Here is a 17,721-nt window from a genome sequence, read left to right on the forward strand (position 1 = left end):
TCATTGCTCTCTACAGCTTCCTGAGGAGGGGAAATGGAGAGGGAGCTGCTGATCTCTTCTCCCTGGAACCCAGTGATAGGACACATGGGAAAGGTTCAAAGCTTCACCAGAGGAGGTTTAGACTGGACATTAGGAAACATTTATTTATTTAAAAAGTAGTCAAATTTTTCCATTTTGTCTGTTTGATACCCATACATATACATAAGTGTTGGTTTTCCCTTCCTTCTTAATTTGTATTCTAACTTTCTTTTTTTTTTTCAGTTTTCTAAAAATATTTAAAAGATTAACAGCCCACAATCTGCACCTTAAAAGGCCCTATATTGCCATCAGTCAAAAACCAGATGAGTTTCCAAGAACATTCTCCAAATCAGATAGTTTTGTAAAAGGTAGTGGCAAAAACTTGGGAAGCTATGACATAACCTTTTCTTTCAGATTCCTAAGGAAGATTTCTGTTTCGAGAATTTAAGAACATCTAGCACAGAATATGAAGTTTAGGAAAGACTTAGGCAGTCCAGGGTGTATTACTGCATTGCAATGATTTATAAAATATACTGGAAGTATAGCATAAACTGCAAATTCCATTATATTGTTCATATTTGTATTCCTTAAAATAGAACTCACAAACCTGAATACTGAGTAACTTTCTTTCGTCTTACTTGAAATGGAGTATTTCAGCTAATTATTCAGGCGGTCCACAGAAATATGCTGCTTATCATACCTATCATGTGATATTTTCAAGAATGTAATTGGTGGAGAACTATTCTCATCCTTAATACTATTTGGTCAAATACCTGAAGAACAGAATTATTATATTCCTGGTTATATAATTTCAAGTACCTTGGGCTTTGATTTTTTAATTTCTTGTGTAACAATATTTTATTAGAAAACACATCGCAGTCAGTAAATGAAAGAAACTATTTTGGTTTTTTGTTTTGGTGGTTTTTTTTTTTCTTCAAAAAAGGGGTGCAAATATTACACAACAATATTCTGAACATGCCACCATCTCTTCCTAAAGGAATCAGAATTGATCACCATCCCACTGAAATCAACAACAGTGTTACCGTTCTTAGTTTAAGAATCACACTTAGGACAGAGAATCAAGAAAAGGAAAAAAATTGCATAAATTGAACACGAGTATGACTATCCCTGAACTGCAGTTTGTGTTAAAAATCTATGCAACAAATATAGGTTGATGATGGAACACTGAGTAAAACAAAACATTTTTATAATTATGAGACAACATTATCTAGACACCTTTTATCTCTTGACTAAGTAGACCAATTATTTTTTCCTGATCTATGCACTCCAAGAAAAGTGTATTTACCCTTAAAAAAAGGGTTTTTTACTCAGGTAAAAACTGAGTTTCCACTACAGTTCAAGTCTTTACAATAAGGTACAACATAAATCAAGTATTTTTACAAATTGTCATTGCTTTTCAAGGATTTTTATTTCATAGGTCACAGAAAGTTTTGTTGCTCAGGAATATATAGGATATCAAAAGTGCCACATAACTATATTATTTTCTTTTACTTTATTTGGAAGCAATGATATAGCACATATTAGATGTATGCTCCAGGACTCAGCCAGAGAATATAATTAGAAGCTTTAAGAAGTGATAAATGATTCCATTTTTAGATGTGACATTCAAAATCCTGTTAAAGAGAGGCATTCATCTAGAAACGGTACCTTTTGAATATCAAGGCAATGACAAAGTCAGGGTTTACTTTTATTCTCCAGTCACATTCTTTCCCAGGAGGATAAGGCTGTGGATAGTTAGGCGATAAAATAACTCCTGCTGGGCCTGTCAGGTTTCCTCCACATGCAGCTGTCACAATGTAAAAAGAAACAGGAATATGGTCACATGTTAAATTCACAAGCATATATTAGCTGTTAAATAAAAAGACAATAAATTGACTTCTACATTTACCAAAAATAGTAATAATTAAAAAAAAACCCCAGGGCTTTCCCACTTCCAGCTAACAAACATTTTTGTATTTTCCTTAAAAAAAGCGAGCTGTGTTCATATTAAAAAGTGCAAGAAAAGCTCTTTCTAAAGGAATAAAAATATGAAGTTAAATAGGAAATGCTGTATATTCTTGCTGTTACTTGACCTCATCTCTATCAAGCTGCGGTAATTCTTATGCACTGGAAGTACTATAAGAACTGGGAAAGCTCAATAGCAGGATTCAGGATGTAGGGTTTTTGATCGTAGATGTAAAACAAAAGTTTGATTCACTCAGTAAAGGTATTACCCAAATAAAAAAATCAAATGTATTCATTCAGTTACCATAAATTGAACATTGCTTTTAAACAGGTAAGGACTTCAACTTCCAAAGACAATAAACACGTAAGAGTCTAACTAGGTACAATAGTCAACATGGTCTGCATCTACATTGCCAAGTCACGCAGACTGATATGAACATATCTGTAGTGCAAAACAGTTGATACTGAGGATTTGGTATCTGCATTAAACATTTCAAAGAAGGATTTTTTCAGGCCATTTCTAGTCTGGTCCGATGGATTGAATGCTCATTAGTGGCAGGAGTACATCAGATGCAGTCATAGAACACATCTCAAAAGCCCCAAGAAAATTCAAAATTATGAACAGAAGACTGAAGAAGCAAATTTACTTGGAAACCATGCTCTAACTCAAATGAAAACATTAATGAAGACCTTCCTCTTTCGGTATTTATGAAAACAAACTAAACTTCCCCCCCCCCCCATCATTATTCATTTATTTGGTTATTTATTTAAACATTTAGGCTATTTATGTATCTGGGGTTTTCTTGTGTCTGTAGTTTTGGTATTTTAGTCATTATTTTTGATCCAGGGTGTGGGGGGGTTGTGGGGTTTTTTTCCCTTAATTTTTACTTGGTTTTGGTTTTATTCACAAATAACAGTTGTTTGAGGAAGTGTTTCACATGTTCCTTATGTGTGCTGATGATTCAGCCTGAGATAACCATGATCAAAGTTATAACGTACAAATAGAACAGAAAACATTAAACAATCAGGAATGGAAGTCATATAAATGTTGAGTACTGAATAGTACAGTTTTTAAATATAAATAATTTTTCATTTATAAGTCAGCATACTGAAATAAGGACTTTATGGAAATTATTAAAATGACATATAATGGCTTTAAAGAACCACTGAGTTTTCTAAAATTGTCATATCTACAATAAAGATTACTTTAATCTCCTTTCCCTTTCAAAGTCGTCTTCATTATATGGAAGAATAGCAAGAAGTATATACTTTTTGCCCAAAGGTACTCTCTCTTTCTTTCCTTCTTTATTTCCTTCTTTCCTTTGTGTTTGTTTTTTTTTTTAACTAGCCTGTAAAAAATATGGAGTTATTATAATTGGTATTTATATTGAAAATATATATTGGTGTATATATTTTCAATATATAGTATGTATATTATATATTGAAAGACTATGACTCTTCTAGATCTTTAGGCACCAAATGTCTTTTACTTTTTATTTTTATTTCATTTGTGAATAATCCCAGTATGTTTAGCAAACATTTTCATACTGTTTATACACTGCACACAAGGTATCCAGAAGACAATGTTCAGATTATATGCTGTTCCAATTCTGCTAGGTGATCTAGAGTTAGAGGCATCATCTGCATTATCCTGAATTCCTCATTTCATTATAAATCAACAGGCAACAAAATATAAAGATTTAACAAATTACTATACCTAGCGGATAATTTTTCACACATGTTGATTAATTCTAATCTTAGAAGAGCCACACTGATGACCATTAAAATACATTTCAGCAAGACTTCTAAGGCTGTAATTATTAGTCTACTGACCAGAACCTCAGAGAAACCTTTATGTCATATAGTACTATGGAACCAAGACTCAAAACTTGTTTCCAATAAAGATCTCCCACCTTCTCCTGGTGTTATGGAAATATATCTCATTTCTTTCAACAGCATTGTCACTTGGACCCCCTTCTCTGTAACTACCTTCTCCAATAAGCATTCTGCTTCAGAAAAAGTATCTTTAGCTTCCTAGTGATTGCACAGGATGGGTATTTAATCTCTAAGAGAATTCAGAAATTTTTCAGGGTAAATAACGGACCGCAGTTTATGCAACTAAATTATTACATAGGAGACTATTCTCATGAGATCATTTCAATGAGAAAGTTTTTTTAAATACCTCTTCCATTTCATTATTTCTACTAGACTTTGTCAATTTTAAACTTTTATGAAGTTGAAAGAAAAGAGTAAGAAAATGACATCCCAAAATGGTGTTAATTTTGAGAATGAGGCTGTGAGTAACCATAAGTACAAAATAACTGGGTTCTGCAATGACCATCATATGCCCACTAGTTGAATGAGAAATCTGATATGTATTAATCTTACATAGAGACTAACATTTAATCTTATTACCTATGCACGTAGGAGGATCAGGTTGCCAGAAGAATCGGTTATTCAGTTGCACACATGTAATTTTAGCCTGCCCTTGAAGTTGATAGCCAGGGTCACATTGAAAGGTAGTAGTGTCTCCAGGCTCTCTGCTGTCTCCGTATCTAGTACCATTTTGTGGTGTCCCAGGATCATTACAGGTTGATGCAATAGAAGCTGTAAGGAAATGGTGAAATAAAAGCTTGAAGTTGTAGATACTAGACATCCATAATTAAAAGTGCAATATTTTTACAAGGCCTTTCCAACCAGAGGCACTATTATCTACTCACCAGTTAATACAGGAAGGCATTTTGTTTCTTTATTTTTACAAGAATCTGGCCACTGAGATAAATCATGATTATGTTGGCTTCCTGCCAGTTTCCTTAGTATAAATATAGCCTGAGAGGAAACAAACACAAACTTTTCTTTCTCACCCCACCCCTTCATCATCAAAAGAGTTAGTAACTCTTTTTCTCACTTTAATGTTCTGGTTATCAAAAAAAAAATTTCTTTATGCACTTTGATGCCTTTTGCACAATATGGTAAGCATCATTATATAAATAGGATTGTTTTATAGTCTTAATATCCTGCAGCATGCAAATGTTATGTTTACACAGCTGGCTGAATCAAATAACAGTTTTATGCAGCCCTGAAGTTCCCATTTCAGAGGCAAGCAACAACTTTCTCAGAGTACGCTCAAACCGAATCTAAGGAAAAAATGTCACCTATGTTCATTCTCCTGCATTTGGATATGGATTTTTTAATTAATTAATTAATAAAACAACGTTAAACTGAGCAGAACAATCAGTATCATATGACTTAAAGCAAGTAATCATCCAGAAAGTCAATACACAATTCTACAACCATTATGGATTTGTGGAAGATGCCAGGTCTTTTCTACAGGCTTCAGGTATTCACCATCCTGAGTTGCAGTAAACATTGCAGTCTTCCCAAGGAAAGAAGGTTCCATCTCTGAGGCTACTGTCCCTAAATCACTGAATTGCACTCTGTTTCCTTCCACTCCAGGCTGCTCAACCCAAATGTATTTTTCAAAGATCTTACCACAATTGCGAGCAAAGGCGAAAATAACGTCACAAACCCAGTGTCACAATCACCATTAATGATATTGGTGTGTACCTACAAGTCCCTCTACCGCTTTCATCATTTTCATTCAACCAAGTTTAAACTTCTTGAATCCAGACCAAAGACTTTTTAAAAAACTGCTACACTACAGCCTCCTGCTCACCTCTGGTACTGCAAGGGATAATCCTTGAAAAATGTGAAATATCAATATTAAATTATTGTCTTTTTTTCTAATATGAACAGTCTATATTTTCTTGTGTGCTCATGCATCAGACAACTGATTCATTCTTAAATTGATTCATAACCAATCTAACTCTACATCTGATGTCTTTTCCAGGCGTAATTTTGCTGTGATGTCTGTTAAGACATGATCAGACCAATGAGGAGCATTCAGAGAAAAACTTATGTTATTTGTTAAAAGGATATATGCCATTGTTAAAACTGTTTTTACCACTTGGTTGGTTGATGAGTTAATGTTATTGTTACTTATCATGTTTGGCTGCACCATTCTCCAGCAGTCTCTGGGAAAGAAGTTACTATGTCTTTCTGTATTTTGAGCAGTATGTAGCACTTCATGTACTTAGATTTTAGGATAGTGTTACAAACTACAGGCCAGAAAATACTGATGACATAAAATATTATTTCCTTATGTTTGATAATCACTTTCTATTGTTTTAAACAGATGGATACAGTCTCTTCCATAACTCCTATAAATGGTGTGTGTTAGTGATAACAGTCCATCCGCTCTGCTCTGTTTTCTTGAGGGGAGAGGGTGGGGGTTTTTTTATTCTTTCTGTTTCAATCCCAGGAAATATTAATATTTCATTAAAATTATTTTGGTAGGTCATTTCAAATGGTACAATGCAAAGGCTTTCATAAGATAAAAGAAGTCCATCACTACCACCACTACGCAACCTTTCTGACCATAATGTGCAGGTAATACATTTTGTGTATTAATAACTGCATCTACTCCTCCTGTCCATACCAGAAGAGTATACCACTACAACAAACAGCAGGAGCAACTAAACATTTGCAAAACTGAAACAGTTACCAAGTTGTACAACTGGAAAACTCTTTTTGTTCTGTGTAGTGAATTTGCAAGAGACAGAAAGATTGAAAAAAGAGTGAGCAAAATAAGAAACAAATATTTTCGATTGCTAAAATGTTTTTATGCATGTTCTAGCAAATAGGTGGTCATTTAGACAAACCACAGAAACTGTAAAATATCCCTATATAAGAATTTATGGGTTATAATAACTAACACATCACAAACCCAGGAGGTTTGTTTAACATTTAATTATTCACAACTTTTTGACCTTGTCTCCATTTCCAAATAGTACATCTCATACCTTGGTATATGGTTAGCATATCCAAATGAAGTAAAAGACATGGCAGTTTTTTTAACAGTGGTTGACTTTTTTATAAGCATCAGTCCAAGAATGAAAGTAATGGCTGTCACTACTAATGAGTACTGTGTAAGCACTCCCCAGGCACCACTCTGACAATTTACCTGATGTTCCATATTAGCGCAGTTTACTAAATGTCCACAAGGGAAGGCAAGCATGGTCATGACCTCAGGGAAGTTATTTCTTATTTGACAGACAATAAAAGCTCTAAAAAATGGACCACTATAGCACATATCTGTTAAAGGAGCAGAATTCTTTCAAGTGTTTGAGCATAAGCCCATCTCTGTCATTAATTAGTATCATTTTTTCAACAAATCTCTGAATATCCTCATTTTCTCCTTAACAGGTTATGCAATATAGTATCTCAGCAACCAATATTTTTTCCCATTTTGACTGTGTCTAGTATGCACCAATTATGAGGGACTGATGCCTTTTAATATTCATGTCACTGTTTACATGTTTTTTATATGCAAAGTTCTAAATTTTAAAAACAATGACAGATGTTTAATAAGCACCAAACTATTCTTTACACCTTTGTTCTTGCAGCCTCAGAAGTTATTTTATGTATTTGAAACTAACAACCTTTTTATCATGCCAAATACACTTGATCCTAATTAAACAAAACAACAGACATTTAAGCAATGATGTGTCATCTAGTCAAGTGAACATTTAGACAGACTGTCAACTTTTCAACTTGTCTCCTTTCTAAATGGTTTTATTTCTCAAGATTCCCAAGAGGTTCTGTAACTGCATGAAAATTACAAGTCTGCTATTGCTTAATTTCATATTCTGCAAATATCTGAAGTGTATAGAGGTTATATGTATTGAAAAGTAATCCAGACATTAAAAATCACCAGTTCTTCTGTCATCGCTCTTCTTTTATAACAGGCTCTTTTCTTCTCAGCCCCTACACTAATATATAGATATCAAATTAATATCTAGATTACATACTTATGAGAATGGGCCCATTCATGCTGTGATGTAATGGTGCCATATGCAATCTTCACAAAACACCTGAGGAATTCAGAAACTTGAAGCTGAACACAAAACATATATGCTGTAAAACAGGGAAATCAATAACTACATATTAGACTCAAGGGTACTAAATCAAACCACATTCCATAGTTAGAATTTTTAGACTGAGAAAAATTAGGTGCCTAAAATGGCATGGCCAGAAGAGGGGATGTGAATTCCATTAAGCTGGAAAAGAACTAAATTGCAGCTTCTCAGTTCTTGCACATGTCCTAAGCAGTAAACTGCATGGTAATCAGTGGATTATAGAGTAACATTCTGTACAGATTTCCCATCTCCTCCTGTTTCACCTGCTCAGAGCGGAACAGGCTTCAGTGTAGACAAAAGACTGAACTAGAGGTAGGTGCCAGAAGAATGGGCAGCTGGAAAAAACACAGATTTCTAGGGAGTTTTCAGACCTCCATTTGTTGTCAGCCACTCTGCTAAGACTCTCTGTTTTTAATTTAATAACCTTCCAGAATCCCATTTTAGATCTTATTTTGGATTTGGCCCCCCAATTACATCTTCAAAGTTGATTTAGAACTTCATTGAAAATCAATAGGAGACTGGTTTTGAGAAGATGACACACTATATATATCTGTGTCTGTAGCCTTGTGAGCAATATGTTATATTTGTCCCTAATTTATCTTTCACCTAAAGGACACTTCTTTTTTTTTATCAGTTTCTTTAGCTTGTAATCTACTGTAACTCAAGAAAAAAACCCATGACCTTCATCAATATCAATTTCACTATGTCTATGGTAAACAATCAGGTAAGCCATTTGCTGTAGTGTTGTACTGCAGACTCTATTTTTCTACTCCACATGGTTATAAAAATAAGAAAGACTTTTCAGGAGCTAAGCTTGTAAACTGCAGGCAACGCACAATCTTTCCCTATTATGTTTGCATACGGTTTGAGGAGGATTGTGGCACATCAAAACTGAGACATTGTACATAGGATTTCCAGTGATTTCAGACTAACAAACATTTCTAAATGCAAAAGAACAATGTTTGCTCTCTAAAAAGTATCTATCTCATGTAATATATGTAAATGTACAGACTAGGAACTGTGCAAATTAACATCAACCACAAATTTAAATATCTATTGTCCAAGAACGTAAAGAAAAAAGAAACCCAAATGCTAATGCAGCCTCTTTCATTAATCTGAAGTACAAAAGCTCACACATTTAGAGGTAACCATCAAAGTAACCTACAAGCTTCATCTCTGCTTAATTCCACAGGAACCAAATTAGGAGCTGCTACCCGCTATGAGGCTGAGCAGGCCTTGCCCAGGACATGAATTAGATGACAGATAGGAATGCTATGACACAGTTTCATGCTAATGTTAATGAAACTGTTATTGTGAGCATGCAATGCAACATTTATAACATCACAGAAAGCAAGAGAAAAGACTGAACAGTGAAATTATTAGGTTACAGACTTTAAAAGGGAAACTTGCATTCTTTTGTCCTGTGTCTTTTATTTATTTTAACAAAGGATATCTTAGTGCATTTCATGTTCATTGAACTCAAAATTTAGTTCAAAGAACTAAACTAGCACTTGTGCTCCAGGCCCCTCAACAGCTTCGTTGCCCTTCTCTGGACACGCTCCAGCAACTCAACGTTCTTCTTGTAGTGAGGGGCCCAAAACTGATCACAGTATTCAAGGCGCGGCCTCATCAGTGCCGAGTACGATCACTTCCCTACTCCTGCTATTTCTGATACGAGCCAAGATGCTGTTGGCCTTCTTGGCCACCCGGGCACACAGCTGGCTCATGTTCAGCTGTCAATCCCCCAAGTACTTTTCCTCTGGGCAGCTCTCCAGCCACTCTTGCCCAAGCCTGTAGCATTGCATGGCGTTGTTGTGACCGAAGTGTTGGACCCGATTGGTGCCAAAACTGAGCCCTGGGGAACACTGCTTGTGACCGGCCACCAGCTGGATTTAACGCCATGCACCACTACTCTCTGGGCTTGGCTGTGCAGAAAGTTCTTTGCCCACAGAAGGGTACACCTGTCTCTCCAGGAGAACGCTGTGGGAGACGCTGTCAAAGGCTTTACTAAAGTCCAGGTAGACAACATCCACAGCCTTTCCCTCATCCACTAGGCGGGTCACCTGGTCATAGAAGGAGATCAGGTTGGTCAAGCAGGACTTGCCTTTCATGAACCCATGCTGGCTGGGCCTGATCCCTTGGTTATCCTGCAAAGGCACTATGAGCGGACTCAAAATGAAAATCTCAGAAATAAAAAAAATAGTTTACAAGACAACAGCACTCTTAACAGTTCAAGATAGATGACACAGTTACTGTAAGAATTGCTGTTTACAAACAAATGACCAAATGGAATTACAAAACTGTACAGAAGCAAGCATCATTGCTTAAACAGGCTTGTCAGGTTAAGCCCAGTGTCATTGGGAACCATCAAACACAGGACCACTGATGCTTAAGCTCTTGCAGAGAAACTAAGATATCAACAGATGTGTCAACAACACACTGAATAATTTCCAAATGATTGTTTGAATTAACTGGTTAGTATAAGTTGTTTATTTTTATTATCATAATTGATGAATTGTGTTCTTAAAATAAAAATGTAGTCAAGTGTCTTTACTCTTCATTGCTTATAGCTGCATTTACTTCAAGAGCAAATTTTAAAAATCTTGGGAGAGCAAGGAAACAACAGAAAAACCAGAACTGGACTAAACCAACTATACAAATTACATAATTTCATATCTTAGCTTTTAATAAAATGAATGTCTGAAGTTCTTCTAATAAGATAGAAATACTACAAAAAATAGTGAAAAATTCTTTGCTACTCTATTAAATTTTGCCAGTTGTTCTGTATTAGCAAAAAAAAGATAACCTTTCTGTTCACATGAAAGCAAAGATAGTCATGTTCTTAATTAAAGTGTATGCTTACAGAATACTATGACTAAGAGGTAGGCATAGAAAACCATCACAGATGGGTCTGACATTTCCAAAAATGTTTTTTCCATTATAAGAAGAGTGAGAATAATCCTGTGCTATATTATAGCCTTGAGGAGTAAAATCTATGAAAACAGCTGAAGAATTATGAATGCATCATTTAGTTTAAGACAATGATACAGTTCTCAAGTTACGACAGTTGAGTACTTAGTTCAAGAAAAAAGGCTGGACTGTAAGGGTAGAACTGTTACCAGGTATTGTTAAAATAAGGCTAATTGAGTCTGTAAGAATGATAATATGACTGACTAGCAACTGCCACTGCTGTTCCTTCCATCTGCCACTTGTATTGGTTTTGTTAAATATCCACTGAACATATTATATGGTCAGATATTAACAAGCTCTCAATAAAACAAGCTTCAGGGCAATAAAAGCCATGGACCATCCACTTGCATGGGATCCAAGTGCTTTCAGAAGTCTAAAATAGCTGAAGATTAAACATTCAGGGCAAGATTGATCTGCTTCAACATAGGTGACTAGTCTCATTCGCGATGCCTTACAATATCCAAGGTATCTGCACAGGACTGGAAGATATGACCAAGGACTTATGGGTGTGTGACCTTCCAGAGTGGCAGATGGAGACTAGCCTGGATACTTTATGGCATTTTGAAGGGAAATAGACACCTATGAAAAGACAGGTAGGATTCACTGCACCTGCCCTTAGGTGTCCAGAAGTTTGAGATTTAGTGAGTGTTAGTACAACTAGACCTATAGTTGATAAAAAGGAAAAGGCAAGCTCAGAGGAAAATTTATCCTATTTACCTTAGACACATAGGACAGAATTAAGTTAGGTTAGAAAATTTCTTTCTTATGGCTAACTTAGGCAGGAAGTTTTTGCTGCCAGAAGCTTTGTTTCTTTGCAATAAAGAAGCCAAATAGCAAATTTGTCTATACCCTTCTTTTATTCACTTTCTGTATGGTGACCAGAATTGGTTGACATACCTGGCTTGTAACACATAGTTTAAATGTATTTAACCCCCAGAGTAAAGGTCAATTTTGTACAGCGAACTCCATTTTTTGTCCTTTTATGCATGATTAAATGGTAATTAAATTTTAATGAAAGGCATTAGGCTGATTACAATTAACATAATCACTCTTGTCAGTTCATGTCCTCATGCTCTATATGCCGAGCTGAGTGGGCAAGACAAGGTACGTTAATAATTTCCAAATATTTTGTAAGCTTCAACCACTTATATTTTCCCATTAAAAATACCTCTAATTACATTTACAATCAAGTAATTTATAGGCAATATTTCTGGTCTACCACATACCATCCTTTTCCAGCACCTCTTTTTCAGTTAGATGCAATAAGGGCATTCTAGAATGCAAAGTACAGAACGTAAACAGCACATTCACAGCATAGTGAAACAAATCCTCCAGCAGAAGGTTGGCACTTTAGTGCTTTGTCTTTAAGCTGTTCATTTGACCTGATACTCTCAGATGTATATCCTTTGTATGAACCCATAATTGGATGTTCATTGACACAGACACTCATCTCAATTACATAAGCCAATGCAGAAGTTGCATGTATAAGAGGTCCAGATTATTGAAGGTTTTTGAATCCCACACAATTCTGCACCTGAAGTTTACTTCTTGGATTGTAAGTAATATTTAAATAAAATATAGTCATTAATAAATGCAACACTTGAAAATCCTTCAAGTGACACAAAGACAGAAAACTTGAGCAGTTACCTTCACAGAACGTGTAATAAAACATCTACATCTTCTGCAATTACCAGAAAAAAGTTTAAGCAACTCAAGACTCTTTTATTCATTGAGTTGTAAACTACTGAAGTAATGAATTTTCAATATTCCGTGCAGTTTTGCTATAAACTGGCCTAAGTTCGAACACATGATGAATACTAAAGCATGCAAAGATACTCACAGACATAGACTGATTAGTTTAAATACTTTACAGATCAAGGCCACAGTGGTCTGCCCATTGTCTCAAGGAGACTAAATAAACTAAACTCTGATTTTCAGATGAAATAATTCAACATTTCCTTTAACATATTCCTTAAATCATATTTTTTACTCCTTAAAATTAGAAAAAAATTAATAAAACATTCCACTTGTCAAGCAGGTTGAATGAAACTTTACTATCATTTTCCTTTTACTTGAGCTGGGGCATTCAGTTCTTCACCACTAATTCAAGTTAATTCCAGTAAGACAATCACTGCAATTGCCAACATGATCACTGAATGCATCCATCAGACATTATACTAAGATAACAAAGTCAGTTCTTCACCCTTAAAGTATTAAATTGCCTCCTACTTACTATAAGTATCACTGAAGGTCAAAGAACGTTTTGACAAATCTAACTGCTTAAATGTTTTCCTCCTTTTAAAATTTGTGCATAAATTTATAAACATTTTCTTATAATATAACATAAAATGTGTTTTGCTAATGCTAAAAACCCCTTTAATCCACAGATGTAACTTTTTTCAAATATGAAAAGCAGCATATTATATAGCACATTAGTCAGAAATCTTGCAAACATTAATTCTCCTCTCTGTCTTTATTTCATTTTGCATACTTTTAGCTAGATATCTTAGGGCTGATGAAAGAGCCTGTGGTTTGGAGGGTGCAACATTCAGAAAAATCAAGCAAAATGAAGTACACCAGTAAATGTAAAATGCATTACTTAGAAACCAGGAAACCCCTAAAACTGTATTTCCTCATGAAAATAATAATGACTGAAAGCTTATTAGTGCCCTACTTCTGAATGACAGCACCTACAGAGAAGGTTTTAAACGATCCTCCTACTCTCACATATTTTATTTATTCATAATTTTCCTATGTTCCTGAACAGAAATACACTTACGTACATTATATCTAGATATATAAGGATGCAATGACTGAGTCAAAAACACTGTTATAGTCTCCCTGCAGTCCCACCCTCAGTCTTTAACACTTCAGTCATAACATAATAGAAAAACTCCACATATTCAGTTTTACAATATTGATTACATATACAATATCCATCACAGGTCCTCTGTATACAAAGGAACTTTCACTTCAGACCTGAAGATGAAATTGATTAGTTTGATAGTAAATTTTTAAATGTATTTCAATATGGTAAGGTATATTTTATTCTTCAGTTAAATCATGTACACAAACATGTAGTGGTTAAGGTCATAAAAATTACGCATCATACAACCAATGTTGTGAGAAAAAAAACCAAACAACATAAATTATAAACACAAAATAGTATATTATTAGGTCAAACTGGTGTGAACATTTAAAACTATCAGTGCAGAAGAAAACTTATGTATGTACAAACCCATTTGACTTGTTAAATAATGTTAACTAGATAATGTTAGGCATGTGGTTGACTGTACAAAACAAGGAAAAAGAAAACTTAAATATTCAAAGCAAATCCAAAAAATCACCCTGGTCATAGTTATTTGCAGAAATATATAAAATAATTAAAATAATATAATGTCTTTTTTAAAGACTGTGGAAGTTTTAAGATGGGAAACAGTTCATAGATATGATAATAGCATATATAAATAATGTATATATTTATTGTATTTGAGATGAAGTAATATTTACGTACTTGAAAACTGAATGGAGAAGCCTGATTTGCTGATGAAGAAGTCACTGTCAAATTGTAATGTTAATGAGTTGAAAGTGCTGTGAATATCCTCTGGAAGGGCTGAGCCACTCCATTCCTTCAGAAGTATGCTGCTTTCAATAGGCCCATCCCATACCTTCAAGATGTCATGAGCGACCTCAGTGTCAAAAACAATAAAGTGAAGACTGCAAAGAGAAAGTAAAAGCACTGTACATTACTCATTAAACACAATTACACAAAATTCCAAGCAATCACTCCCAAACTGTTCTAAGATGTTAGTTTTGAGATGCTGTTTAGGACTGAAGAAGGGCTAGTGGTCCTGAAGAGTTATCCATTTTTCCTGTTGGATGAGCTGATCTTGTAAGAGAGATTATATTCTGTTCTATAAATGCTTAAATTACAGAAAATGCCATTATGGGGTATATTGTACTAGTTCTATAAATTAACTTATTTTTGTGATAGATATTTTAAGGGATAAAAACTATGATTTCATCAAAGATTTTCTCTCTTAATTCAAAAGAGGATACCAAAAACACTGATTGTCTTGAATTACATGCAATGGAAAAAATGCAGTAGCTACACAGCACAGGGAATTCTGTCAGCATGGCATTTTCTTTCCTATACAAAACCAGAAAATATATTATCCTGTTTTTGCCTTATGCTAAAATTCATAAAATATAAAATTGTATTATAATAGAATAATCTATATTTATCTCAAGGTTAGTTATTAAATTTAGAAAGGTGTTCAAGAATGCTATGTTATTAGTCAAAATATGTGCATCAACTTCAAGTTCTGACTGTTTACATTTTTAACATTGAGGAAATCCAACAGGTAATTATCAAAACTTCTTTTTTGTTTCAAAAAGATGTGTGTTGATCCTTCTCCGTTATATTTGTCATTAACTGGAAATCATTAAATTGAAAATTGTCATCTAAATGTAAATGATGCATTGAAGTCACCTATGATGGAGTGAATTCATTATTTGGCTTAGAGAAATACGAATGCTAAAAATAAAAAAAGAAAAAAAAACCCTCCCAATGAATAACTTGACATTTGCTTATATTTTTGCCCGTTTAATTTGAAAAAGTAATAATTTTCATTTTAGTGATCATTTAAAACTATTGTCCCCATAAACTGAATAATGAAACAGCTTACTATTTGCTAACTTTTTGCTCAAAATAAATAAACAGCTAATATTCTGAAGTAACACATTTACTAGAAATTACATACTTCTTTCCTGTCACTGGAGTATAAAACTAATCTCTGTTGCATATCATTAAACATATTAGTATCAACAAATTATCTTACAATGACAGAAATTAAGTTTATCTATCTTGATTAGACATTAAATGTTTTTGTTACATTCTTGCTTTCACAACAGACTCCTGTTGGGAGTGGACAAACTAGCTTGAATATTGAACAGAATTTGCCGCTTCGAAGTCTTTGAATGTGTGCTACTAGAGCAAAACTGAGCTGAAGTAGTATTTAAATATTGATATTCCTTCCAGTTGACTGATTTAGCTATACATCAGCAACAAAGTACGATAGTCTTTCTTGTTGGTATGTCAAAATAATGAGGAAAAACTGTTTTAAAAGTTCTTCTTGTATTACTATTTCCTTCTGCCTGAGTTCTTGAATACTTACATCATGTTTACATAAATCATTACAGAAATAAAAGGTCTAGATTCCATCATTCAGTTCTTGTCATGTACCTTTATTTCATGCATTAGTCACCAGTTGTGTTTCCCTAATTTTCTGTATTCTTCTAATTTTTTTCCTTTTTTTGTTATGCTGCCTACTCTATGTGGGAAAATCTTCCAGTCCTTATCTATTAAGTATTTTCTCAGTCCTGTATGCACTTCTTATTAAAATCTCATCATTTGTCTCAAATTTGATTACTACCCATGCTTTCTGAGATGTCGTAGGTCTTATTATTATACTGACTATGGGGAAAAATTCTGATACATAATTCAAAATGTTATATATATTAATAATGATATGACAGAAGAGAGCAGGAATGGCAAACAAAAACCCTTCAGAGTTGTATATAAAGCTTTATAGCACTAATCTTCTCTGCTGCTGCTGTTAATTGTCAAAACCTCATCAGAGTAAAGCATTTATGGAAAAAAGATAGTTCCTAATAGATACCTAACAAGGTCCAAGATGCCTGATGTCTGTGCGCTCCTGGCAGAGAGGAACTTTACAGCTGCTTCAGGTGATGTATTTAACAAACAGCGTTGAATAATTATATTAGATTTAAAACAAATTATTACATTGAATGTAACAGTACGATATAAAAGAATGGCACTACAATGACTCAAGGGAAGATCTTTGAAACCATAGCTGACAGCTTGGCGCTTTATCTTGTTTACAGCAAGAAAAAGGCATAGCAGGGCACTGCTCTGCCACACTTAAGATTTATAGGTGATATTATCTAACAGAATTCACAGTTCTGAATTAGACACCTAGGTATCTCCTACACTATTTAGGTACCCAGGTTCCCTAGAAGAATGGCACTCATAAACACTAGCATGACAGGCATTAACTTTATTAATGTAAGAAGTTAATAAACAAAAAATTGTGCAGAAGAGTGTGAGAATGTAAAGCATGGACCATAATTTATAAAATACTGATGTCAACAATAAACGTTGAAATTAAGCATGTACCTTATTGTCTTTCCTGGGTCTGCTTCGATAATCCAAGTGCAATGAAGATTGTTGTCATACGGTGCTGGGTAGCCAGGGGACAAAATGCGCCCCGATGTAGCAGCATGAATTCGACCACCACACTCAGCTACAAAATAAGTAAGGAATACATTTATTTTTAAGACTATAATATTTTGCACTTCCGTTTTCTGTCCATTCCACATCTCTCTGTCTCCTAAAATGGTAACAGAATGACCTAATATCTCTGAAGCAGTACACATACATACAAAGCAGGACATGTACACAAGTTAAAAATGGACATATAATGATCTCATTCCTACCCTGTTTTAAAGCAATAAACCATACTTGTGTGATCATGTTATTTTACCAACAAGAGTAGTTCAATATGAACTGAGACTACGAAAGTACAATTTTAGTATCAGCAAGAGAGCACAAAAGCTTCAGAAATATCCCATCTAACATATTTGGCTTTTCTAAGTAACACTGAATGCTCAAATTCAGACTTTACAGCATTGGGTTTTGTAATTCAAATAATTTTCTCTGTTGTTCTAATGTCAAAATGCCTTTAGTTTAATGCTTTCAATTTACTTC

At 34.3% G+C, this 17,721-nt stretch overlaps 1 protein-coding gene across 1 annotated transcript in view; it reads right to left on the bottom strand.

Annotated features, from left to right (window-relative positions):
* The window catches only part of CSMD1 (CUB and Sushi multiple domains 1), a gene marked incomplete at both ends in the record, with an annotated part of 1,255,958 nt that overhangs the window by 208,423 nt on the left and 1,029,814 nt on the right, over positions 1-17,721 (bottom strand). Inside the window, 4 exons of the mRNA XM_081998094.1 lie at positions 1,687-1,825; positions 4,399-4,590; positions 14,446-14,648; positions 17,131-17,257. Coding sequence (XP_081854220.1) covers positions 1,687-1,825; positions 4,399-4,590; positions 14,446-14,648; positions 17,131-17,257 — 661 coding nt within the window. The remainder of the gene's footprint in view (positions 1-1,686; positions 1,826-4,398; positions 4,591-14,445; positions 14,649-17,130; positions 17,258-17,721) is intronic.

Source organism: Phaethon aethereus (assembly GCF_964289735.1).
Source record: "Phaethon aethereus genome assembly, chromosome: 3".
NCBI lineage: Eukaryota > Metazoa > Chordata > Aves > Phaethontiformes > Phaethontidae > Phaethon > Phaethon aethereus.